The sequence below is a fragment of the Aythya marila genome (genome assembly GCF_965140915.1).
Source record: "Aythya marila genome assembly, chromosome: 2".
Classification (NCBI taxonomy): Eukaryota; Metazoa; Chordata; class Aves; order Anseriformes; family Anatidae; genus Aythya; species Aythya marila.
In genome coordinates, this window is record NC_139043.1 from 26,103,440 (window position 1) to 26,130,228 (window position 26,789).

At 40.0% G+C, this 26,789-nt stretch overlaps 1 protein-coding gene across 6 annotated transcripts in view; it reads left to right on the forward strand.

Annotated features, from left to right (window-relative positions):
• Window positions 1-26,789, forward strand: part of PPP1R9A (protein phosphatase 1 regulatory subunit 9A) — a 160,427-nt gene that overhangs the window by 80,934 nt on the left and 52,704 nt on the right. For all 6 annotated transcript variants that reach the window (XM_082752523.1, XM_082752520.1, XM_082752525.1 and 3 more), the window contains exons 3-5: window positions 10,928-11,060; window positions 11,550-11,670; window positions 17,007-17,111. In XM_082752523.1, coding sequence (XP_082608649.1) covers window positions 10,928-11,060; window positions 11,550-11,670; window positions 17,007-17,111 — 359 coding nt within the window. The remainder of the gene's footprint in view (window positions 1-10,927; window positions 11,061-11,549; window positions 11,671-17,006; window positions 17,112-26,789) is intronic.

Genomic DNA, 26,789 nt, shown 5'->3' on the forward strand with positions numbered 1-26,789 from the left:
ATCTGAAAGGCTGAATATTACTTTTAAAAAATTACTTACCTTTAATGAGCAGAGTTGTATAGCAGTGATATGAAACTTAGTATTTTCAGGTGATCGTAATCTCCTTTACCATATAATACTCATTTCTAATGACACAATATAAATCAAATGGTTTATGTTTTTTTTAGACCTAATCTGAAGATCAGATCTGTATTAACTTAGATGCTACTCTTCAGCACTGGTGCTTATTTTTACCTCCTAATTATTCTGACCTATCTTAAGAGTAACAGCATGAAGTTTTCACATGGGGCACACATCTAATTTCCAACAACAATGACTTTGTATTTTTCTGCTCTGTGGACAAATAGTTATGTAAATTGTAATAAAACTATTACATCAGTAACAAAACTAGTACAAAAATGGATTAAGTAATAATTAGTAGGGTAAATAACCTCTCTGAATCTAGGAAGTTACTTAATAAAAACAGATACCTAAAAAAAATCACACTTTGAACTGAGTCCCAAGTAGCAGTATGGGATGAGATGAAAATTCTATTTGAACATAGAAAATTTGAGATTACGGATAAGCAGAAATCTGAACATTTGGCCTACTATTTGATGTAAAGGTGCCAAGAAGGCCACGTTTTTCTACCAATATGTCAAAGTTGAGCTACATGGAGTTCTTACTGCGTTCTATGAGAGAAGAAGGTGGGGCTGAGAAAGCAGTTGATGTCTTTCACACAACATGATCTTGGAGATAAGGACTATTACTAGAAAAAGTAAGAGGCATTGGTGTTTATACTTGAAACAGAAAGAATGAGTTAGAAATGTGTTTAGATTATTTTCTTAATTAGAAAATAAATTAACAGAAAATGAAGAACATAAATAGGCTTAATGAGATTTTTCTTCTATTTTATAATAGTTTAATTTTGTGAATTACAGTAGGAATGGAAAATATTGGCTTCATGGCATAGCAGGTGTTAATATATTTTTATTCAATGCTGTAATTCTGAGAAGTAATTTTGACATTTTTGAGTATGTAATTTAGTAGTTACTGCTGATTTTAGGTTAGCGCCTGTATTTAGTAAAGCTCGCCATGCTATGGATTTGGCCTGAAAATATAGCCAAACATAATCTTTTTAGAGAATATTGCAATTAAGATGTTGTAAAGTACATTAAGAGGTGATAGGAAGCAGATTTGTTGGGAGTGAGAGTTGTTTGTGCAGGGGTCCACACCCAGGAGAGCTGTACCCCCGCTGGCAGGACAGGCGCTGGTGGTACCACCGCTCTCCCCTCCTCAGGGTGTTGCCGTGGGTGCCTTGGTACAGATGCATCCTGTGTACATTTCTGATCTTCTCCCCAAGTGGAGTTTCTTTTCTGGAATTTGGATGCACAGTCACGTATCAGGAGCACATCCTGTTTTTCTCTGGTACACAAATATTGATGGATATTACTGAAGAAGAGAAGCCATTAGGGAGCTACCCACCTCTTGGATTAGCCACTGGAAGAGCATTATCTCAAACAAGTCATGCCTTTATTCAAAACCAGGACATTTCATGTATTCAAGATACAGGATGAAAATTACGGTAAAGCCAGTTTTAAATATCCCAACTCAGGTAATTTAATTACTTGAAGACAAGACCTGGCAGCCTGTAGTTCTTAAGTATGCGAGGCTGCAGGATCAGAAGAAGGAAGAAAAAAGATTTTGAAGAATGATTTGCTGAAAACATAAAACCTCAAAAGTCTGGAATAGGAAGCTTGCTAGAAAATTGGTAAAGCCAAATGATTGCCAAGATGCTACAGGACTGCTTAGGGAAGCTACTTGACCTGACAGGAACGCTAATGGATGTTTTGCGTTGCCATTCACAATAACAAAAAGTCCCTGCATTAAGGTGTTTTTAAGTAGAGAAATTATCTCAAAGTTTTGTAGAAGAAATTGTATACCATTGAAAAAACGAATAGTAATAAACCACTAGAAATAAATTATATTTACCCAAGAATTGCAAATGAATTCCAGTATGAAATTACAGGAGTATTAAGTACAGAGTGAAATGTGCTGCTTTGCCTCAGTACCAGAGGACAGGAAGGCAGCATGATAATACCAGTTTAAAAAAACAAGACTCTGATGGAAGACAGAAAACCACAGATTGCTAGTTTATATGCTGGGCAAATTGGTAGAAAGAGTTCTGTAATAAAAATTATTGGAAACATGTACAGACTGTGTAATCATTTCATAGGGAGAAGTCATGCCTCACAGTTTCATTACAGTACTGCAAAGGCTTTAGCAGGACAGAAGGTAAGCGAGATCTGTCTGGTACTCTGATATTTTTCAAAAAGACATTCACTGCATCTTCATCACTCTGAAGAAAATTAAACTGTCACTGGATTAAATGAAAGGTCACTGACTGATGTAGTAACAGATTAAAAGAGAAGAAGAAAGAGTGAGGCAGGTTGTCACTTTTCATAATGAAGTAGGGTTGCCAGTGGTGTCTCACAGTGATCGAGTTGTTTCAACCTGTCTGGGCAAAGGGTGAAGAAAACTTGGTCACAAATTTGATAGTGAGGATCAATGTAGGAGAAGTCAAATCTCACTGAAGAGTTACAGAAGAATATGACAGTGAAATCAAATCCTTCTGTACTGGAGAATTAAGTGTCATGTCAATAAATATCATGTAATGCAGTTGATGTAGTAAAAAGAGCTCTGTTCATCTGCTCTGGCGGGCTCTTACCTAACCGCTAACTCTTACAAAAGGGATTTGAAGTTATGCTGGAGTTCAGAGCAGGTGTACACATAGGACTTGGGAGTGATCAGAAAGCTGAAAAATGTTAGGAAGTGCTGCAGCCCTAAAATCTAGCTACGAGGAGACCCGGTGAGGAACAGATGAGGGCATCTTTGACGGACTTCCATCCAACCATAAGTGGTACAAATGTTTTAAATATCACTGTGTGAGAGCTTATAAATGCTCAGGTAAGGGATTTGGAGTGGAAGAGCTATTCCCTGCACTGCTCTACATTGATGTATTCTTCTTGGAAGGACTCGAGCACTTTAGCTGGGTTATTTTTAGTCCCTGCAGTCCTTCTGAGCTGATGCAGTTGGACCTCTTGATCTAACCCTAGCAAATGCAGTAATGAGGTCAGAGAGAATGAGCACCCTTTCCTCGTTGATAGCAGGAGATGATCCATCAGCGCCACCAAAACAATTTCAATTCTGTGCTTGGGCCTGAAACTGCCTTGTGTAAAACTGAGGATATTAGTTCGAGTGAAATGAGCTCAAAAATGAAGTCTGTCTGGCTGTCTAACCATTTATACTAGGAAGCAAAAGCCCAGGTGTGTCAGAGGCGTGATGGATGCCAAGTGATTAACCTGTGCACTGAGATGCCTGTGTCCCTGTGGGCAGTGCCAAGCACATTTTGGAGTCAGCATCAGCTGGGTGCTTCTGCCCACGGGCTGGCCATATGCAGCACATGCTGCTGTGGACAGGGGAGTGAAGCTGCATGGATGTCTGCTGAGATGTGGTGGCAGTGCCACAGCTTGTTTTTACTAGGCACAGTCTTCAGGACCATGCTAATAGCCAGAAGACTTGGTAGTGAGTGCTAGTTGGCTAAAAGAGTATCTGGAGGTAATATTTTCCAGCTTCGCATCCAAAAATTGAATGGTTTGATCATGCGTGGCAGCAGTTGCTCCTGGCGCTCTGTCATGTGTAAGAAGAGGTCTTTGTGGGATTGAGAAGTCTGGGGCCCAGATACTTTTAGGATTTCAGGGGCTAAAATATTCTGTACAGTTCTTTTTGCCAGAGTTTCAGGCAGCCTAGAACAGATCTTTCTCCTGCAGAGCTTTCTGAGGGAAAGCCCAGACTTGATTTTGCTGTTAGACTATCAGTTTCTTTCAATATTGCGACTGTCTAATTCCCATCTGTGTCTCATCCCTGCAATTGCTTCTTGGGAAGATTCATCTCCTTGGTGCTTCCCTTCCGAAGTGTGTGTGACAGCTGATGCCCACGCAGGTTTGGGGGGAGCGCGAAGCCAGCAGGGTTGGAGGGAGCCCCTGTCAGCTCCTTCTCACTGACTCACTCCTTTTTGCTTTAACAAGGGGACCACATCACAGGAAAAAAGACTCTTTGAGAGAAAAGCAAAGACAAATCATCCGTTTCGGACATTGTCAGAGCTTCCCCTCCACTCTGAAGTTATACTGTAAGGAGATTTTGAAGCAGTAGATAACGAATGGTCAAACTGATTTTTTTCTCTTATTTAGCTTCCTAAGCACAGCAGGAGGGGTTGTCCTCAGCGCTTCATCTGCCTCCTGCCTTCACAGCGTGCAGCACAGGAACACTGCTCCGAACTGCTTGTGCTTGGAGCGCAGCACAGCAGATCAGCACCGTGGCCATAAACACGTCTGATTCCTCAAACGACACCTGCTCTTCCTCACTTCTCTCCCCACAAGAGAATTTTTCGTCCTTAGTGGAGGAAGCCCAGCAGTCTGGTTTAGTATATTCTTAAAATAGGAGCTGAGCGTAAAATGACTGAAATTGTTTGCAACAAACCTGGGAACATAGCTGTTCCTCCTCACAGGTGGTAGGGAGGTGCCATTATGTGCTTTTGGAGACTTAAAGACCCAAGAAAATATTGAAGGTGTCATCCACAGCTTGTAATGTTTTTCTGAATGTCCTTTGTCAAAATGGTGTAATTAATGTCTCCTCATTTGTATTCTTGCTACCAGTCAAAACAGAACTTGTCTGTGCAATCACTGAAACGAGACAGTCTGAAACTCCAGCTGTAGCTATAATTAAATTAACAATAATACTTCTTGTACAGAATATTTATGCTTTTCGTCCATGTCTGCATTAAAGACAACTTCAGAGTTTTCATCTTTTCCCAAAGTTAATGGGGTGTATGTGGCAGAACCAGCAGAAGGAAATTGTAATTGCTGTCGTAATGAAGGTTGACAGAGGATGCATCCATAGTGTCAGGCGATCAGTTGTCTTTAGCATTTGTACCTTTCAGTTTTCTCCCAATTTCAGTGCAGGGAAAGCAAGTTTATTCTCCTTGGGGGGACAATGGGTGATGCAAAGGGTCAGAGTTTGTGCTCGTAAGATCTGCACTCCCCAAATACGGACACTGTTTGTGCCAAGTTTTGTTCCCTCCATGTGAGAGTCCTCTGTCATTATCTCCACAGCACTTAGGTCTTTTTATACCCTGCCACGAAATACATCGTGCATCCTGGGGATACCTTATAATAAAAAGAGAAACTGTAAGGCATTTTTGTAATTATTCACCTTCCTGCGTTGGATGTTTGCATGGTAATGTTGTATATCAAAAAGAACACCTGATCCTTCTCAGGGCTTCTTGCCAGGATGTGGAGGGAGATGATTTATTCGTGTGCTGCTGCTTATGCAAGGAAGATAGGGAACAAAGCTGTGCCAAATTTTTCAAGTTTTAAAAATAGCACACGAGGAGGTTAATAATAATAATTATCACTCTGATGGAGCTTGTTGTGTGTACTAAAGCAAGCATCTTGCACTGAAGCGATGAGCATCAGGTGTGTCTCTGAGAAGGCACATTCATTTTCTTGATGCTACGTGACTGCCGTAGCAGCAACCATGGCTCCGTGCAAGACCCATGAAACCAAAAAACCCTTGAATTTTCAGAAAGAAGAAAATGTTGGGGAAAAGTAGCAATCCCTTGTTCTTACGTGGCATTGTTACAGTGAGGTAGTGGTTGTGACAACTACTCCCTGCCCCAGAACTGGTGCCAGAGGCATGACTTACTGCGAATGTTTTGTGCCATTTTCTGCTGTGCTGCTTTCCTGTGCATGGTGATCCAGCTAAGTGGGTTGGATCTTAGATGTTGTTTTTTTTAATTTCTGGACAGAGGCATGAGGAGTGGGCATTATCACAGCAACAGCAGCGGTGGGTGGAAGGCATGGTTTCATAGGAGGCATTACACAGTGGTCACCAGCTTATGTTGGCAGTGGCTCCTGAGGTGGGATGACCTGGTGTGATCACAAGCTGTCCGTAAGAGAGACTGCAAGTGTGTCAAAGACTTGTGTGACTGCAGATGTGGTAGGACAGCTGCTGCAAAGAGGTGCCAGCAGCATGCAGCTCACACACAGCTCATTCCCCATATCAGGCACTAGTCCCTCGACAAAAGTCACAGACAGCCAGGCAGGCAGCAGAGCCTGGGCCAAGGATCAGGTCTTGTTCCTTGGCACAACATGACAAGGAAGTATAAACATATCCAGGGCATACTCAGTCTGTTTGGGACTTTTTTAACACGAGTCAGTTTTTATGTTGCAGGGTTTACAGTATGCAGCACTAATAGCATGGTGAACACAGCACTGAGCTGGCTAGTTGGGAGGATAGCACATGTGGTTCTTCATAGCTCATCTCCTTTTTTACTTCCTTAAAATTTGTTACTACCTCCTGACTACTGCCAGCAAATTTCTGCAAAGATTCTTGCTACTTGAGAGCTGCAAGAAAATGCTCCAATTTTGGTTTCCTATACAACTTCTCCTTTTCCCCAGAAGAATCAGTTTCCAACTGCTGTTGCATTTTTCTGGTCTTATTCATTAAAATGATTACTACATCTAGAATGTTTTTCTTTTTCTGAATTAGGATCTGCAACATGTACTGTTGCAGTTAGTGATGTGTGTCTTCTAGACTGTGCTCTGTCACTGCTCTTGGAAAGAAAAGCAAGTGGTCACGTATGTTTGTGTTTTTTTTTGGTGCCAGATGACTTGTTGATGACCCTTTCTCTTTCACATTAGCGAAGACAGAAGTTCTGTTAACAGTCGTGTCTGGGTGAACCAGTCAGTTCTCCAGGCTTTGGTGGTCTTGACATACACATTTAGCCTGAGTATTGGTTAGGTTGTCACCTCCTGTGCTTATGAGTGTTTTTGTAAATTCTTGTAAATGTCAAAGATGAATTCTGTGAAAACTTGCTTTTTCTAAATCCTCAGAGGTACAAGCACAGATTAGGATGATGTACTGAATATTCCCGAAAAAAAATCTTTAAGAAACAGCTCAGTAGACTTCCTTGAAGTGGTACTTAACCAGTGTGAGGGCAAAACCAGCTCTGGTTTATCAAGGCAATGGGAGAGTTGCTGTAAATCTGCAACCCTGTGCATGCTCTAGGAAACACAGTGGTGACAGACTTGGTGAAGTAGGCCTACTTAAGCTAAACATACTTTGTGGGGGAAAAAAAAACATAACTTTTATATTTTTAGCAGACCGAAGTCTTGACTGACAGTTCTCATGTCTGTACGAACAAGTGGTTCGTTACTATGGAGGATTGACTGTCACAAAGAAAAAAAAATCCAACCACGAATTTCCTTTTCTTAGTTTTAATACTGGTAGATTCATTTGATAGAATCAGTCAACCATTAAATGTGATCGTGCCAAATGAAGTAAATGGCATAATAGAATTTCGTCTTTCTTCCTGTAAAAACACACGTTGAGGGCAATGGGCAAGATCGTATGACCAATACACAAAATATGGTGAGTTAATGCCAGGTAGGAAACACAGACTTTTTTACCTTGATGCTATCAGTGATCCTACAGCCTCATTTTGAATGCTTAGATAAGAAAGCAGATAAGAGTGGCATGTTGTATTTAAAGACAATGGTAACAGTATTCACCACCAGTACTATCCTTAATTCACTTCTCGTGTACAAATATAAATATTACACAGAAGTAAGCAAGATCCTATAAGCCATGGTTTCTGTCTGATTGGGTTCAATAAAGATCATCCCAAACAAGAGGTCAATATATGATTTGAGGCTTTAAAAGAAAATGTTCCTGAAGCATATCCAGTCTCTTTGCAGCTAATCTGAAGCTGCTGCTGAAATATAGAATCATAGAATCATAGAATATCCTGAGTTGGAAGGGACCCTTAAGGATCATCAAGTCCAACTCTTGACACCGCACAGGTCTACCCAAAAGTTCAGACCATGTGCCTAAGTGCACAGTCCAATCTCTTCTTAAATTCAGACAGGCTCGGTGCAGTGACCACTTCCCTGGGGAGCCTGTTCCAGTGTGCAACCACCCTCTCTGTGAAGAACCCCCTCCTGACGTCCAGCCTAAATTTCCCCTGCCTCAGCTTAACCCCGTTCCCGTGGGTCCTGTCACTAGTGTTAATGGAGAAAAGGTCTCCTGCCTCTCGACACCCCCTTACGAGGAAGTTGTAGACTGTGATGAGGTCTCCCCTCAGCCTCCTCTTCTCCAGGCTGAACAGGCCCAGTGACCTCAGCCGTTCCTCGTACGTCTTCCCCTCAAGGCCTTTCACCATCTTCGTAGCCCTAAATATATACTAATGGCAGCCATTGAACAAAAGGAAACAAGTGGGGCCAGTTAACATGATGAAAATGAATCGAGAAATAAACATACTCATTTTGTGATAAAGTATTTTCCCATACCTCACCCTCATCTAATCTGTGTGTTCTTCAAGCAATACTGCCTCTCTTGCCATCCTTTGTCAGCTGGTGACTGTACCTCCATTTCCCTCGATAACATCCATCTCTGTTCTACAGTTGAAACACACGTTTCTCTCTCTTATCAGGTTGATAAATTAGACAATCCAAGCTAAACTCACAGCAGTGCTTCTTAACCTGTACTTGCTTTTGTGACTCTGCTGCATTTCAGACCTAGGGGCTTCGTGGTCAAACCGTAGCTCACTAAAGTTTTAATTGGGTATAGCTTCACCAATTGATCCTTAATGCTGATTGTCAGTGTAAATAAGATTGGATTTGGACCCCGTAGTGCTAACAGTCATTTCTGGAAGTCTGCCACCAAGTTGATGTGCTGGGGAGAGAGCTCTTGATCTAGTCTTGTGACAGGGAAGAGATGTGTAAACAGAAAGGTAAATGGGATGGCCTTTTGTCCTGTACCTACTTCTTTTTCACTACGTACAGGCTACATATGTTAGATCTGCAGGTTGATTTCTAGCTTGCCACTGCCTACATAGAAAAACATGTTCATGCTTCTTCCTCGCTTCAAGTGTTCAGACCCACAGAGAAGCAGCGAGCAGTGATATGTAATGTGAAGAATGCTTTTCCTTGTGTAAAACAGAGAAAAACATTAAGTCTTTGAAAAACAGAGAGCAACAACAGGCTCTTCAGAATTCCTCTGTCAGGCTGTAAAGTGAAACCCTCTGTTCTGTTTCTGCATTTCAGCTGGCAGTGCAAACGCTGCGTGGGGCTAACAGCAGGAGCTGCAGGTAACGCATCAGTCACGGCCCTCCCAGGGCACGGGATGCGGATGCAGGTGGTGCATCCCCAAACAGAAGTCTAGGGGAGGGCTTGAGAGCAGCAGTGCACAGCATTCAGTGTGTGACTTGTCTTCCGTTTCTTTTAGATACATTTGTGAAGGCTTCTTAGGATCATTATTCCAGAATTAACAGAGTTTTGCTTGCATCAATATTACTAACAAACAATACAAGATATATTTGTGTGTTCTTTTAAAATGTTCATTATGTCAGTTTTCTTGGAAGATGCAATTTGTTAAATGTTTCCCACTGAACAAAACATCTTTTTGCAAATATTTTTTGCAGCTGTTTTGTGTTAGCCATACAGATACTATACTTATGGTGGTATAGAAGAGTGTTTTACTGCAACATTAATATATTCACTATTTAAAAGAACTTAATGTGCAGTAAATTTTAGCAGCCTTTCAATGAGGTCTTTATTGCATGAGACAGTTTTATCAGTACTTGCACATGGTTGCTTCTTCCATTTCCCAGAGTATTTGTAAGGTTTCCATGGCACTGCTGCTAGTTTATAGGTGATGGAGGGTCTGCCAAGCAAACCTGGCACAGATTTATCTACCTTCTCTGGGACAGTCAGCATCTCCCAGTGAAGGTATGTCATCACTGTTTCTTCTTTTCACTTGGCTTGTTGATTAGATGGAAAGCAGGATTGTTTTTCAAAAATTTGTTTTCTCTAAGCATGAAGTGCGTCCATCTGGTCTCAGAAATGGAGTCAGTTGCTCACAGCCTCTGTTGACAAACACCTGGATAGGGGAGACACAGACACTGGGGTCAGTAGCAATGTAATCTACTGTGTGGTTTTTTTTTTTTCTAAATTCACTTTTGTTGTCATTATTACTGAAAGGCGCTCAAAAGAAACCTTCAGAGTTGTTTCACATGACTAATCATGATGTTTTTCTCTGTTTTTCTAGACTGCCATCTGACGTATCGTATCTCTTACTATCTCTGTATTCACTTATCTCCATTTAACAGTAACAGATTAAACACCAGTCGTTGTTCTTGAAATAGGTGCCTAGTTTGTATTGAAAGTCCATTGCTGTCTTTGACGAGTGGAAGTGGCAGGTGAACCTCAGGAGGAGAGGAGCTCAGCTCCTGGCATGGCTGTGGGCAGCAAGTTGGTGTCCTGGCTCCATAGGCAGCTGTTGAGTTGCCTCTAAGTGCAGCTATATGCCAAAAAAAAAGGCTTCCTGCCACCTTCGGAATAGCTGTACAGCTATACACCATGGTGCAGCGCTTTACACTGTGAGAGAAACTGTGATAGAGCTAGTTGTTGTTGGGTCAGAGGTTGGACTTGGTGATTTTGGAGGTCTCTTCCAATCTACATGATTCTGTGATTCTGTAATAGAATCTTCTGTAGGATGCCCATGCAGAGGAAAGAGGAGATACGGAAAATTATTTTTTTTTCTTTGACTTAACAAACATGATACAGTGTGGGACTGAAATTCAGTAAAATTATTACTACTAATAATAAGTATTCTTTCATTACTGCCAAATGTGGGCAGTTAAGTGAATTAGGTTGGCAAACTCTGGCATCTGAACTATGAAAACAAGCTTTAGAAGCCTTTTTTAAAAAGCCTTTAAAAAAGCCTTTTCAAACTCTGCAACATCACAGGATAAAAGCAATAGCTGTTTTCACAAATTGGCACTTTTTCTGGAGTAGATAGTTGAGTAATTTTTGGTCTGTTTCCACAGGTTTTCAATACATATTCCAATGAAGACTATGACAGAAGAAACGATGAAGTTGACCCAGTAGCTGCATCAGCTGAGTATGAACTTGAGAAGCGTGTGGAAAAGCTGGAGCTCTTCCCAGTTGAACTAGAAAAAGGTATGTAGTCTGAGTGTCAGTTCCTGTTCATGTGAAACCTATCTGCAGGTCTGAGGAAGTCCACTTGTGCTTACACAGCCTATCCTGAATTTCCATGAATCCATTTTAATGGCCTGGGCTTTTTGGAGTTTAAGAATTTTTTAATAAGGAATTAAGAAGTTAAGAAACGTGGAATTCCTTATTTTCTTAAGAAAATTGTTTCATGTCACTGCCCTAACACGTGATGGCACACAGTGGTTTATGTGATGTTTTCATTCTCCACTGGCAGAATAAAAATCTTGATTGTTGTTCTAAGCTCCTCATACAGCAAAGGCAGTAGTTTTGTGTGCAGTTAATACAATAGAATAGCAAGTCGTTGAAGGGGAATCAAAAGGAATTAACATTGTTTACATGGAAAACCAAGAGGAACCAAAGCATAAATGTCTACTTACAAGGTAACTATATAAAACAAATGTAAGAAGTTTCTGCCTTTGCTTGCCTTTTTCACAGATGAAGATGGACTTGGCATAAGCATTATTGGAATGGGAGTCGGAGCAGATGCAGGCCTTGAAAAACTGGGAATATTTGTCAAAACAGTAACAGAAGGTGGAGCAGCAGAAAGAGATGGCAGGTAAACTAGACTCAATATTTGGAAACTTTCCCAGCAATAATTATTATGTTTTATGTTTTTCTTCAGAAAGAGTTGTTAGTTTAATGTATATCATGATAACTGAAAGCTGTAAAATTCTGAGACTTTATTGGTATGGTTCAAGTACCTGAAGTTACATATGAAAATACACTAGTTTGATGCAAAATTTAAATGGTTAAAGGAGAACAGATTTGCCAATGTGTGTGACTGCCTGAAAAGCAAGATGCCTTAATGTGAGTAAAGCTGGAGATTCCAAATTGTACATTTCTTTTGAAGGTAGTTTAGTTTTCAAAGGTTTTGAGGTCCCACGTTCTTTTGGCTTCAAACCAGCTTTAAATAATCAGTACTTATGAAAAAGAGTTCTGCTCAACATATGATTAGGAAAATAGTTTGGTGTTTCTGAGCTATTAACTTTTATTAAGTGCACCTCCCTTTTAAGCTTACTAATACAGATTGCTACTTTGTATTTCTAAATATGCATACTTCTCCAAAGTTCAGTTTTCACCCCTGCAGCACTGAAACTGCGTTATTTGATTGCAGTAGGAAGCTGCACCATAAATCTTGCCCATTAAAGGAATGGATTGGGTTTTGTAGTCTTCTACAGTGCTCGTGGAAAACCTGTCTGCTTATAGAATTGTTTACTTGGTACATGCAGTTCAAAGAATTTCTTTTGAACGTACAGTATGTCTTACCATATGGGGTAGAGTTGTCTCTGTATTAAACAGTACCTGCCACAATCAGGCCATAATTTCTCATTATAAGTTAGAAAAGCACTTTACTGTGTAATCATTTAATGATAAAAGGTATTCTTAAACATCTTCCAATCCATGTAATTCATTGCTTTATTCCTTTGAAAATTTGCGTACAATTAAAATATTACTTAACTGATATATTAGCAATTATGCATTCTCTACTTATGTAAAAATGGACTAATATAATGTTTAGTAATGGTAGTTACAAGTAATACTAACCACAATAACAGGTAAAGAGAGTGAGAATAAACTCTAAATTAAAGTCTATGCTGTCTTCTAAAAACTATATTGCAATAATACTTTCCTTACTGATACAACTTTTCATCCTGTGCAAAGTATGGAAGTGGTGTGCATTACCCATTCTGTGTACTTAAAATGCCAGCCAGAAGGTTGTTCTGCTGTGGAAGCCCTACACAAATTAAATCAGAAGACTCTACCTGTCAGGGGTCTGCAGAGTTTAATAACATTGCTCTGAAACTATTAAAGCATAGCTTTTTCCAGATTGGGCTTGCAGGTATCTTAACAGATTTTGGCAATAAGACCCCAGCTTGAATGCCAAGGACTGATTTATCACAGGTTTAAAACATCAGGAAGGGAAGTAGAGAAGCTGACATCTTAAGATGTCATAGATTCATTCATTACTTTAAATTTAAGTTAAAGTTTTTCTGAAAGGTATGCTCCAGCTCAGCCAAAAGGCATTAAGCTCACTACTGGCATTCTGTGTGAAAATCTGTGGTTGAAAATCAGAGTAGCTCACACCTGGTCTGTGATGATCTGTATTTTCTGCTCCGCTCATAATTCACATGTTTGAGTGGGCTGCAGAAGTTAATGTTCAATTACAAGGCTCTTCTTTCATTTCCCTAGACGGCTTCTGAAAGGAGCTTGTCAGCTGAGAAAAAAAAAATATATATATGTTTCTTTGGCTATTCTAATATTTGTGTTGGTTTTCAACTGGCTGAATGTTCAGTCAGCTGAGAAATAGCCCTCTCATTTTCTTTGAGAGCCTGACTGATCATTCACTTGAGAAGGGGATATGTAATCCTCTCAGTCAGGAGCAGCCGGTGCTGTAATAAAGTGCATCAACTGTAAAGGGTCCTGTTAACTTCCTCTTTGTGAAAAGCCCAGTTAATCATTAACACTGATAGCAAATCAAAGTCTCCAAACAGGAAATGAAACTGTATTTCAGTGGTTGGATCAGATACTCTGAATAATTGAAGAGCAATCTTCAAGCAGCCTCTCTGAAGCTATCATTTTAAGTATTATGATAAATTGCAATAAATGGCAATACATAAATTATTATTATTAAAATAAATTGCAATAAATAAATTACAGTAAATGGCCTTAAGTTGCACCAGGGGAGGTTTAGGTTGGATATTAGAAAGAATTTCTTCACTGAAAGGGTTGTGAGGCGTTGGAACAGGCTGCCCAGGGAAGTGGTAGAGTCACCATCCCTGGGGGTATTAAAAAGATGTGTGGTTGTGGTCCTTAGGGATGTGGTTTAGTGGTGGACTTGGCAGTGCTAGGTTAGAGGTTGGACTAGATGATCTGAGAGGTCTTTTCCAACCTAACTGATTCTACAATTCTAATATCTGTAGGATAATTTCGATCGTGTATTGCAAGACCCATCAACTCATGATAGAAAGTACTTGGAGACCTGGAATCTGTACAAAAAGGTTTCTCAATATTTGGGAAGCACAGGCTTGATCCAAGTTGATAAAAACAAACATGTAGTAAGTGTGTAGTTGGCATATTAAAAGGCATTTTGTGGCAGTCTTTAACCAAGGAGGGCGCTTTGAGATAAATCCAAATGGAAGCACGTTAATAAGTAATAAGAGTGATTATTAGTGTGTAAAATAGAACATCAGTCCTTAGAGCGAATAAGAAAAATTTTTTCTTGACTAATTTAATAGCTTTTTCTTTCAAGTGAATATGATGATGAGTCATTTCAGAGTATTTTGAGAACATCAAGAACAACTGTTTTGAAACATTAGATAGTTACTAACTTGAAAAATACTCTGGCCTTCACCTCTGCACAGGTTAAATTTTTCAGTTCATCATACAGAGCAAGGCAAGTTCATCATACAGAATTAGGCAAGTATTTATTTGACTTTAGTTGGTTTACTTCTGTAGTTGCTAGTTTATTGAAGTGCTGCTTTACATAGGCAGAGGTTTAAGTCATGGCCATTAGAAAATAATTATCAGAAAAATTACCAATGTCATTAGTGATAAAATCAGTTAAGCCTTTACAATTGAGGCTTTGCCAAGCTGAGTCCAGTTCTTCTTTCATGTTGGAAATTAGATTTGAGAGACAGAGGAAGCCTAGAGCCCCAGGTGGAGGGGGCTGTAAAGGGGCTTTCCAACAAAAAAAGGGAAGGCTCCTCACAGTTTTGGTTAGAGGGTGGGTGGGGTGGCTTATTTGGTGCTCTGCCTGCGGTGGGGGTTAGGGCTGCATTTTGGATACAGGGAAAGTCCGGAGCTGCACTGGGAGGGGGCTGGAGAGGGGCCGCCCACAGCAGAGGGAGACCACCAGGAGAACATGGCTGTGAGAGTGTTTTGGTCTGGGCAATGCAGCAAAGTACACGGCAAGCGACAGGGAACTTCTTTTTGAATTAAACATAATTATATAATTTGAATGCTAATTATGTTAATTGCATGTTGTGTGATATATATGCATGCTTATGTATAATTAAAATATGTGTATGCACCAAAGGAGAGGTTCAGAAGACAATGGTCATAAAAATAAGAGCTGGAAATGAATTTAGGAGCCGTACAGGCAAGAAAGGAGAAACAAAATCTGAAAGACAAATGGAATCAGTCAGTTGCAGTCTGTGGACAAAGCTGCAGACAACAGTTCTCTACGATGACATTTCCTCACCTGAAATAGTGTGCTGTGTATCTGTGTGAACAGTAGTAGCATTGCATAGTGAAGTTTGTAAAGTTTTGGAGCTAAGCTGCCATTACAAAGGAATCTCTTCTTCCACCATATAGTTTTCTTCCAAGAAAGTGACAGCTTCCCCCTCAGTGGGCACCAGCTTCTTAAACTTCCTTTCCTGGAACACCTGCTGCCATCTGACTGCTCCTCGTGTTTGCTAAATTACAGTAAAAATATTAATTTTTCAGTATCCAAATACAATAGATACCAATGTGATAGGTGTATTTATTAAATGCTTCACAAAAAAATAAAAATAAAAATTGAGATTTAAATGCCTGATGTGATTTTCAAGATAGGAATTCCTTATGTACAGAAGGGAGAACCCTTCCAGAACACAGTGACATTCCGTGTTGTGAGGCTGCCAAAGAATAAATCCTGAAATTCTTACTCATCAGCAGAGTCCCAAGAATTGAAGACACAGCTTGAACACATGTACAACTGCAAAGCATCGGCTCAGACTTTACAGTGAAATGTGTTCCCCAAGTCAAAATGCTTCAGCTTCTTTCAAGGCCTCTACTGTGAAAATTCGTCTTTGAAAAGAAATCTTATCACTAAGATATCCTAAGAAATTAAATCGCTTTATTTAGTTAGTTTCATATAATTAAAATGGAAAATTTTCAAAGCTGTTTCTTGGTTGCTTTATAAACCGTATTGTTTGGATCAGTAACATCTATGTAAGTACTTGAAAATTGCTCATTTTGACTAATTCTGAATGCTTTTTTGTTTTTTCTTTTTTCTTTTTTTTTTCATTTTCGAAGCTGTAGGAGTTTGTGTATCTCTAGAGGACAGTTTAAAATAGTAGTCCTCCTTCCAAATATTTGTAATCCAGATGATTCTTATGCCAGCCCTAGGGACTTCAGAGCTATGCCTGTTTCAGATAAAGCAGCGCTTTTCATATTCCTCCTAACTTTTCCTGCATTGAACAGTGTATCAACTGGAAATTGGCATTTGGTTTCAAACAGATAGTCCTTGTTAAAACAGCCCTAGATCTTATTGTTGTGTGCTCCATGATCTCTTTTACACTGGGAATTCATCTTTTTGAAGCAAGTTAGATGAAATATTTTAAGAGAGTAGGTCACAATTAAGTCTGATGCACAAGCTCTTTTCTCTACAGATGAGCAGGTTGTTTTAGTTAAATACCACATTTTTTTCCATTAGCGTGAAATACCAGAGCTATGTCTTATGCTGTTTTTCAAAATTGGCTTTGGAAAGAATGATATAAGAATTGTTCAAGTATCTCATTTAATTTAAGTCATATGACAAATGCAAGAATTTGTATTGCTGTATTTATATACAGGGAAAATGACTGGATGATTGATGCAGTTAATTGTAGTGGTAACTTTGAACCTGGATTTATGATATGTGCAAGGGCAGACAGATACATTCTTCATTGCTCCCTTGATGATGTTTCCTAGCACTTGCCAATATTATGTTGGAAGGCACAGTCTCAATTCAGGGAAGAAAGTCTTTTGATTTGCGTGTGTGATATTTACCTCAGTCACTTTATGAATGACTTTGTGTTTAAAGTCTTCATTTAAAATCAATTTTTTTAAAAAAATCTGTATGCTGAGTTTTGCCAAGAATTCACCAGAATTCACCATAACTTATTTATATATTTGTTTTTCTTCTGAAAGGATCCAAGTGAATGACCAAATTGTGGAAGTTGACGGCATCAGTTTGGTTGGTGTTACACAAAATTTTGCTGCGACTGTTCTTAGAAACACCAAAGGAAAGGTCAGGTGAGTATTTTAGAAGTAAGAAGTGGTGGTTAAGTACTTAAGATTACCTGGGTTCTCTAATAGGAGAGTCAGTCTATTTTGGTAGAAGCAGAGGTTTTTGTCCCTTCTCTGCTGGCCACACTACAGCCCCAGGGCTGGAGGAGTAAGGTAGTGAGCCCACCAGGGCTCTCCAGTGCAGCCTCTGAGGGAGGAGGGCACTGGGCACTGTAGTGTTGAGAGTACTGGCTTGATTAACAGCCCAGTATTCTTTCACTGAGTTCCCCGTGTCCCTACACCATCTCTGGGATTCTGACTGTCTGATCCTAGGCTGTAGTTAACTGAAAGGCATCACTGCAAGCATCTGTAAAATAATTAGTAGCCTAGAAACTGAATGAAAATACAAGACTGTAAAATGTTTGTAAATGAATAAGAACAGTGTTTCCTGAGAAATGAACTGTTTTGCCATTTAAAAACATATTCTGTCACATAGCTTTTCTGCTTAATAGCTTGTTAATTTCAGCAAACATTTAACTCTACAAAATAATTCCAGGAATATCTTTGGCATATTGCAAAGCAGCAACCATTCTGTAGGCACCTTTCAGCTTGCTCTCCAAATCCTCTCTATTGAATACAGCTGAAACATTTAATTGATGATTTTGGGGCTGACTTCTTTTGAACCATGACTAAACTACTGGATGTAAGATGTGCAGTTCCCCCCAGCCAGTGATGTTATATACAGGTTTCTACAGAAATCCCATGCCTGTTCCAGCACAACATTAAGGAATAATACTGGAATATGTATTCTGCAAAGTGTTGTGGGGGTGGTTGGTCAAGGTTTTTATTAAAAGAGATTATTTAGGAAAAAAAATCTTAAAAATCATAGCATAATTACAGGTGAATATATTTTTGTGTAACATTTGCAGTTGTAGCTACATGGGTCATATCTGTGAAGACACACATGCTGTGAGTATTCCTACCAAGTTGGCTATAAAAATGAATATCAACTTTATTAGGTTTCTGCAGAGCTGGGACGTCTGAACATAACATCCTTATGACAGAGAATAATGTCTTCTGTGTTTCAGTACACAAAGCAAATGTTATATGTATTTTCTGTTTGATGTTTTAACTCAAAAAAAAGAACAAAAAGAAAAAGGTAAGTACTCACATAATCAGCTTGGTCTGTGAAATTATTATTGAATAAGTTACAGAATAGAATACTTGCTTCTATGGAAAAATAACGGGTTTGGAGGAAGGAAGAAAAGTGAAGTGATTTTCACACAGAATGCTCCCAGAATCTTCTCATGGTGTATGAATTACAGTCAGACTGGTTGTAATCTAGACCCCCTTTGTCATAAAATAATACACTGCAGAAAGTGTTTCTCCATTGCTGTAGATCTCACATTGTCAAGAATACTAGGTAGGCATCCTGTGTGCAAGGATAGCTGGTTTCTGACAGGTCTCGTTTATCAAGGAGAGATGCGTGAGCTTCTGTATTTTCCTCATGAGTAAGCTTAAGATACTGTATTTTCACAGGAAAAATGACCATGTGCATTAGTATCACAACCAGATTTAAAAAAAAATCACTTTAGTATTAAAGTAAAAATTATACTTAAATATTGTTAACTAAAATAGATGTGTAAGGATCTGTGTGCATACTCGCATACTGTCTGGTTAGCAGCCTCTTACTAATGTATACATAATTAGAGGAAAGAAATGGCTAGAGTGTGGTGCAACTGCCTCTATTTTTGCTTCATTTAAAACTTAATGGGAGAAAAAAACAGAAAGATCACTCTTCTGTTTTACACAGACTGGCTGAGAAATGCATGATTTTTTTCCCGGTTTCCTATAAACTGGGAACAAGATTTAATGATGTTGCTAAGCATTGTGTGGCATCAGTGTCCTGCCCAGGTTCTGGTCAGATCCTGATGGCCGTGCTGTCAGATGCTCTGCTGACACTAATGGGCTATGTTGATTTTTAGCTGTTCAAAATTAGAAATGGTTCCAGAAAGCTTTTATTTTTGGAGATGGAGATTTCAGGATGGTTTGATGGTTTTGTTCTTATTGTAGGTTTAAACATTTGCTTGTTAAGTAAGCTACAGCTAATATTGATGAATTTAGATATGAAAGGAAATAATGCATTTATATCTTGCTGACTGTTTTCCTTTCCTGTATGATACCAGGGCCCTGCCTTCTGCATGTTTTGTGGAGAGAATGGTTGTTTTTTGTCAGATGCTCTTTCCCAGGTACACTCGTAGAGCTGAGATGGAAAAATTGTTGATGTCCACTCTCTTTGAACTGGAGCCTTGGGAGCAATATAAGGGGATCTTTTGGGCAGGTTCCCTCACTCACACACCCCCAGCCATTAGTTGGTGCCTGCTGGAAGTGTGAAGAGCAGTTCTAGTGACCTCTGAGTGCAGTCTTCCCTTGGCAGCTGCCGTTAATAATCCATGTCACTGGGGGAAGCAGGAGTACTGGAAGAGGTTGTTTGCATCTCCAGATGACCTGCTGTACAAATACCTGCTGCCTTTCCTGATGGTGGTGTCTCCTCTGAAGTACAAGTGGCTAGGCAACGTACTCACACTCATACACAGCTCAGTTCAAGACAAGGCATCTTCATGAGTCTGTCCCTCACCAGAGAATTTGCACACATACTTAACTCACGTGTGCTATTCAACAGTGTCAGTTCAGTGAGTTTTATGGAATTGCTTTAGTAAGCATAGTTATCTTAGTGGTTATCGCATACATGTGTGTGCCTTTCTTCTGCCTGGTGTCCTGCACACACACAGATCGGTGTGCATTTCGCTGGCATCACCTTCTGCTTGTAAAGCACAGCATTACATATACACAGTTCTGTTCTCCTGAATCTAGTCAAAGCTCATGCTAGTTTTTGTAGCAAAGTTTATTATATGGGATCAGCTGCAAGGAAAGGACATTCATGAACGGAATGACACTAAAGCCACTTCTTAATTCTTTACAATAAATGCAGTCAATACCTCTTCAGGAAGCTTGCGTAATGCCAATAGTGAGTGATATATTTTTCTCCTTAGAGCTTTCTGAACATTTTGAATTATCCTGACAGTGGAAGTCATTGACCTAGAATAGATTTTGCAATGTTTCTGCCAGAAAAATATATCCAAACTGTCTGTAGCTGACATAGTAAGGAATCTGTGAAAATGAAAACATGACTTTTACCTTTTGAACTGTTCTAGTTGAGGGGGAGGGAGAAAAGGAGCAAATATAAGCATCTATTATTACCTCGTCCACTGTTTCAAGCACTGAACTATTTGGAAGAGTTATCATACCGTAATAGAAGATCATTGGCCAAACCAATTTGGCTTCTCCAATAACAAATTCATCAACTCTTTCTTACAGTGTTTTATAGAGAGATAATCAGCACCCACCAGATGGAGTCTGGTAACCTATGAGATGAAGGAAGGAGAGGGAATTCTTCCATAATCCCAGCTGGCAATCAGCTTCTGTCTTTAGGGCTAAGAATTAGTACCCCCGTGACTCTAATCTGGCAAATGCAACTATGAATGCTATTTTAATTCACGTAAATATCAAGTCTTCTTTGTAATTTTGCTTAACTGTTTAGTTTACTAACATCTTATCTTTGATTGTGTAAAGGAGGAATTTTCTTTTGAAATTTGTGTTGTTTTTCTGTTTCATTGAGCGTCGTCCTTCTCTAATAGGGTTCATGGAACAGTCAGAGGGCAGCACCAGACTAGTGTGACTAATTGGTCAGTGCGTCTTCTGACCCATTTAGGACCTAATCCATCAACATGAAGCTTGCAAGCAGTGCCTCCTTTCATGAAATACAGGGTAAGGAGGCAACTTGACAGTGGGAATCCCATCCTGTTGTGGAGCTTCTCTGGATTCTTTTGTTTCCTAGCTTGCTGTTTCCTCATGGACTGTGGTGCTGAGTAGCAGACCTAAAGTTCTTTGAAGTTGCTTGGGTGATCTTGAGCCTGCGTGACCTCACTCATCCCTCTGATCATTCTTCATCATAATGCAAGGATGCCAGGGACCATAATGTCCTTATCAGAGAAAGTTCACATGGAAAGTTGTATGCCTCCAGGGATTTTTGTTTTTTCTTCAACACACCTAAAAGAGAGAAAAGTTAGTTCTTTTACAAAGAAAATTTCAGCTTTTTATTATATGTGCCTAGTCTCAGTCCTTCCTAGTACAAAAGTGGGTGTTTTCAGTAGGGTCTGGAAAATGAAGGAACAATTACTGGGGGGATGTGACTTCACTTCGCAGCCTCACCGAAGACAAAGATTTATGCCTATGCAGATGTGGGAAGCACAGGGTCCCAGGAAAGGAGGTCAGGGTGCCAGAAAGTCTTACTGGGTTGATAAGAAGAAAGGGGATTGTATGAGAGTGATTTGTCTGAAAATCCCAGTCCTTCATATGCTGCTTGTATGTTTTTATCATTACTGCTTTCCTCTGAAGGTTTCTGTTAAGAGATTTAAGCAAATTCAGAGTCTTATTAGAGAGGCAAATTTTAAATTCCGTGTCCTCCTTTCCATATCCTGTCTTCTGAATGCCACTAAGCATTTTCTCAGCTTCCCAAACTGTTGCTAGGCACTGAGCGGTTGCTCTCATGGTGCTTTCCTAGTCAGCTCCTGAGTTCTCAGGGAGCCCCACAGAACCTGGGTAAAACCTGTAACAGTTCTCGTGATAGGCACCACCTTGAAGTTAATTGTATTAATTCTGACCCAGCAGTGAATTTAACAACTCTTGTTTAATTAAACTCCTCTGAAATGTCTCAAAATCTTCCGATGCTAAGAAGCTAAATAATTAGTTAGCAAATTTTGCTGTGTTGCTGTTTAATTAATCTAGACCATTGAAGAAGAGGTTCCAACAATAGCAGTCAAACCCTGAGGCTCTCTACTATTAATTATTCTCTGTTCTCATAAAGAATCATTTATTACCATTTTGTGCCTGTTCCTCTCTGGACAGTTTTAATTCAAAGTAGGACTTTGTCTCAACCCATATTCCCAGTTCATAGCCTAATTTCTTTATCTCTTACTGTAGTGCAAATGGAATCTGAAATGCAAGAATGAAGTTTTTACTTTTTTAGATAGCTCTTACACAGGGAGCAGTTGAAGGGCAGAAAGTTAAAATATTCACTTCTTAATTAATACAAACTTGATAAATCATTTATTCTTTCTTCAGCCTATTTCTCCCCCAACATTGAACTGATTTCTTTCTGGAGAATATACTGTCTCAGAAAACAGTAATTTGCATGCCTGTTGTTACTTTTGTTTAACATCATAACATCTGGAAAGGTAATTTAAATAGTTGTGTCTTTGCAAGTAATCAGACAGTATAGAGGACAGATGAAGTCAACAGCAGGATCTAGCCAACAGCCGTCTACCCCTGTGGGGAACGATATTTGCTCACGGTAAGCATGAAGAGCATTGCTTTATTTCTGTGCATCCTTTCCCTAGATAATCATCTTTTCCTTCTTCAGTGTGCCTGCCTGTGCAGATTTTCTCTTGTTCTTTCTTAATTTCTCTGCCTTTGCTCTTGTCCTGTGAAACAACTGTGTCCTTTAAACGTTTGCTGGCATTCTCCATACTCCATGCAGATCCATGCTGCGGAAGACACAGGAGAGATTTCTGTTTCTTTCCAGTCCCGGGTAATGACACAGCAGCCAAAAGCAAAAGATGCTACCTCTGTGTCTGAATCAGAGAGCTGGATTAAATCGTCTTTTTTTTTTTTTTTTTTTCTTTCTGGCTGGAGGTGATGTTTTTGTTCTTCCTTTTCTTGCCATTATCTGTTTCCTTGAATCCAAGTACTGGAGCCAAGGAGAGAGAAAGAAGGAAAGAAAAGTCCTTTACTCTGCGGTGCTGCTTGTCGTGCTGGGACTTTATAAAGAGCTGCTTAAGAAGCCATTTGTGCTTGGTGGATGTTCTGATTCTTGAGCAGATTGTTAAGTCTTTGATAAACCTGAATTAGGTACCCAGTAGAAACTTAATTTGTGGTGCCTCGTACCAAAACAATGTGAATTTCTCCTGTTGATTTTGGTATAGTATTACAAAGAATTACATCATATAAAACCTATCAGGACTGGTAACCATGCTACAAGACTACTAGGCATAGCATGCTGAACGTAACGTGAAAAATTATTTATGAGCACTGTGAACCCTTAGCAATGGGGAGGTAAGACTGCACTCATCAGTGCTTTGCTGGATGTGCAGCAGTGCTGTTTGTATTTCTTGGCTGAGCCTGTTCAAGTAGGTGCAGCATGCCTCAGACTGCCCGTGGGCACCGAAGCCAGCTGGCACCAGAGTGCTCTGTGTTCACACTGTTCAGCGTTTTTACCTTGCAGAGCAGAGTGGCCACATCCAAACTGTCTGTTGGAAACATCCAAGCTAGCTCCTAGCCTGGGCTACCTCCTGGACTGTGTCTGAATATTATTTTGTAGAGTACTAGTTAACTCGGGCCAAATAGTTCCAAAGATTGTTCCAGTCATTTAACAGCGTAGATGACCAATAACTAATGCTTGGGAGCCCTTCCTGGCACTGTTAAATTTACTGGCATAAGCATAGCCCCTCTGTCCTGAGATCTAGCTAGTTTGAATTTTATGGTAAGTTACTTACTGGAATATTTGCACATTTGGACAGGATATTCTCTGTTTAAGCATGAAATATATAAATACATCTTCATGCAAACATTTTAGCTGAGATATAAACTATTTTGCTAGGTATCTAGAGCATTGTTTTTAAAATGCACGTGACATGAAATAATAAGATTTAATCAGGCTGGATTTCATAAGGAGTGGGTTTTCTTTTCCTTTTCTGCAAAAAGGAACAACTTGACAGGTTTTGAATCGCTTTATCCTCAAGTCAGTTGAATCTAAACATAGTAACATACCACTGCAACCAAAATGCCACCATAAATGTTTGTTAAGCTAATTTCTTCCATCCTTCTAAGTGAAATATGTTTTGCTGTGGAAGTTGCCAGCAAGTTTTGGTGCACCTTGATAAATCTGATATAACATTGTGACAGCTGGGCAGAAATACCCAACATTCATCCTTGCAGGGTAACTCAGCAAACCACAAAGATGGTGTTATAAGAGCATTTGGCCGCACCTGGATTGTGCTATGAGTGTGGTTCAGCTTGGCTAGAATCTGGGTCATGGAATTACGTGGACTGTGGATGTGGTCCTAACTCAGCAGCTTACTTCTGACCCATATGCAGTTCCTTCCTGGATTGGCTTCCCACAGATACCAGCGAGGGTAAGGATGAGTAAAGGCAGATCTCACCCCAAAATGCAGTCCAGTTGTAGAAACATTCCCAGATGGGACTTGCACCTTTTGAACAGAGTTGGCATACGTGCTTCACTTACATTCAGGAACGGTAAAGCATAGACTTACAAGTTTGTTTCTTTGAGGCCGTTCCTGTAAGGCTTGTGTGGTGCTATAGAGAATGCTGATTAAATGATTATTGTGTATACAAGAAAAACTGTTATATGATTGTTTTGTTGGGAAACTGTCAGGCTGGCTGGAGGAGATGGAAGAGAGTGCTCCCTGGCAGGGCTCTCAGAAGCACAGAGCAGTGTAAGGACCAGAACCTGGAGAGGTGCCAAAATATTGAATCCATTGGCTAATTTTGAAGTGGTTCTGAATAAAGCTAATGTGTCAGTGAGGTCCTGGCCTAGAATTGATTTCTAGGGGAAATAATTAATCTAAGTGCATTAATATTGCTGTTTTGTTGTTTGGTTTTTTTTTTTTACATGACTTTCTAATTGTCTAACTCTAATAACCATTTAGTGTTGATAGTAGCATAGTTTGTCAGGGACTTCTATCCAAGATGCTGTGGAGAGACTGCTGAGCCTTTTCTGGCCCTTAAGCTGTTATTTTGCTGCTCTTCCACCAGCACCACTAATACCACTGAAGAAGATCCTGAATATGTCACAAGGCTCTGTGGACGTGTGATTTCAGAGGTTATGGTTAGAGACTTACAGGAGATTTACACTACTCCAACATCTACCACGAGGGCAGCATGGTTGGGTGCAATTAATCCAGGGTACCTGTGGAGTGTATCATAAACAACTTTTTGACACAAGTGTTCAGTGGGACAGCTGAGGTGAGCAGTGTGCTAAATCTTACTGACAAATAGGGAAGGACTGTTGAGTTCTTCAGTGAAGGTTGATGGCAGCTTTAGCAGCATTAACTATGAAATAGTGGAGTATAAAAAGTGGAAAGGAATGAAGATAAATATTAGAATTACAACTCTGGACTTCAGGTGAGCAATTTTGTCTTCTTCATGGATCTGTTTGGCAGGATGCTGTAGGACACTGACCTGGAAGGTAAAAGAGCCCAAGAGACACCCTCCTTGGACCATAAAAGTAGTGCAGTAGTTTTGAGCAAGTGTGACAGAAGAGTATGGATGAACAGGGAACTGCTGTCTCAGTTAAGGTTCAAAACAAAGTTCACAGAAAGTGGAAGCAGGGGTAAGCTACCTGAGAAGAGCATAGCAGTGTTGCTGAGCATGTAGGAACGGAATTAGGAACGTGGAAGTTCAGCCAGAGTTGAAACTAGTGGAGAATGTGAAGGGCAACAAGATGGGTTTCAAGCAACAGAAGTAGGAAACCATGGATGCAGAAAAGTTGGAGATAAATCAGTGATTGCCTCAGTTTTTCCACTGACTGACTCTGGATGAGGGGAGAGCAGTAGATTTTAAGTTGGCTTTAGCAAGGCTTTTGGCATGATCCCCTTAAATATCCTTCTATCTGATGAAATTGGGACTGGAGAGTGTCTGTAAGATGAGTGGAAAGTCAACTGGACTTCTGGTCCAGAGTGTTAGAGGTCTATTTATGGACACTATTATAAAGCCTGGCAGACAGTTACTTGTAGCATTCCTTCAGGGATGAATACTGGGGTCAGTACTATTTAATATCTTTATTAATGACGTGGACATTCTTGCAGGGCCATTTCCACGTTTCCTGCAAGGGTTCATATGTGGTTCTCTGTACCTTTAGCGCCTGCTGCCCATGCACCATATACCAGATTTGTCACCATGTGCTGTGGCAGCTGATCAGTCGTTGTGAGTATGGTTATGCAAGTGAAATCGATAATCCCTTGTTCGATTGAAATACTTAATAATTAAAATTAATTCAAAAATAAGCAAAGTTAGTAAAATAATGTTTCAACAACAACAGCAATTGGCAGCACATACTGCACGCACATCTCATTCTTGGTTCATCACTGTTACACATTACCTACAGCTCCTGCCATGGCCACACCAAGTCATGTTCCCATACACCTGTCCTGAGTGCTGACTGGGCAAAAGGAACTGGCAACTGGCTGAAATGACTGATAACTTAGGGTGCTGCTATGCATCGTCACATTTGAGGTACAGCACATAGCCTACTTCATCCTGGCTGTGGGGTCAGGGACAGAGGCTCTACAGAGTTTCTGCACAGCAGTTCAGTGTGCTGGCAGCTGTTTCTCCAGGCTCTGTGGAGGATCTTCAGCAAAGTTCTCTCTTTTGTGCTGGCTTTTCATGTCAACATCCTGAGCTGGGCATTGCAGGGGTTGCTGCATCAGATGTTTCTTACATGACCTTGGGTGACTTCATTCAGTCATTGCCCCTTTCACCTCCAGATGATGGTTACTTCCTCATGTTACTTTGGGTGCTGATCTCCAGGCAGAGTTGTTCTCTTGCTTGTGCTCATTTTGAGGCGCT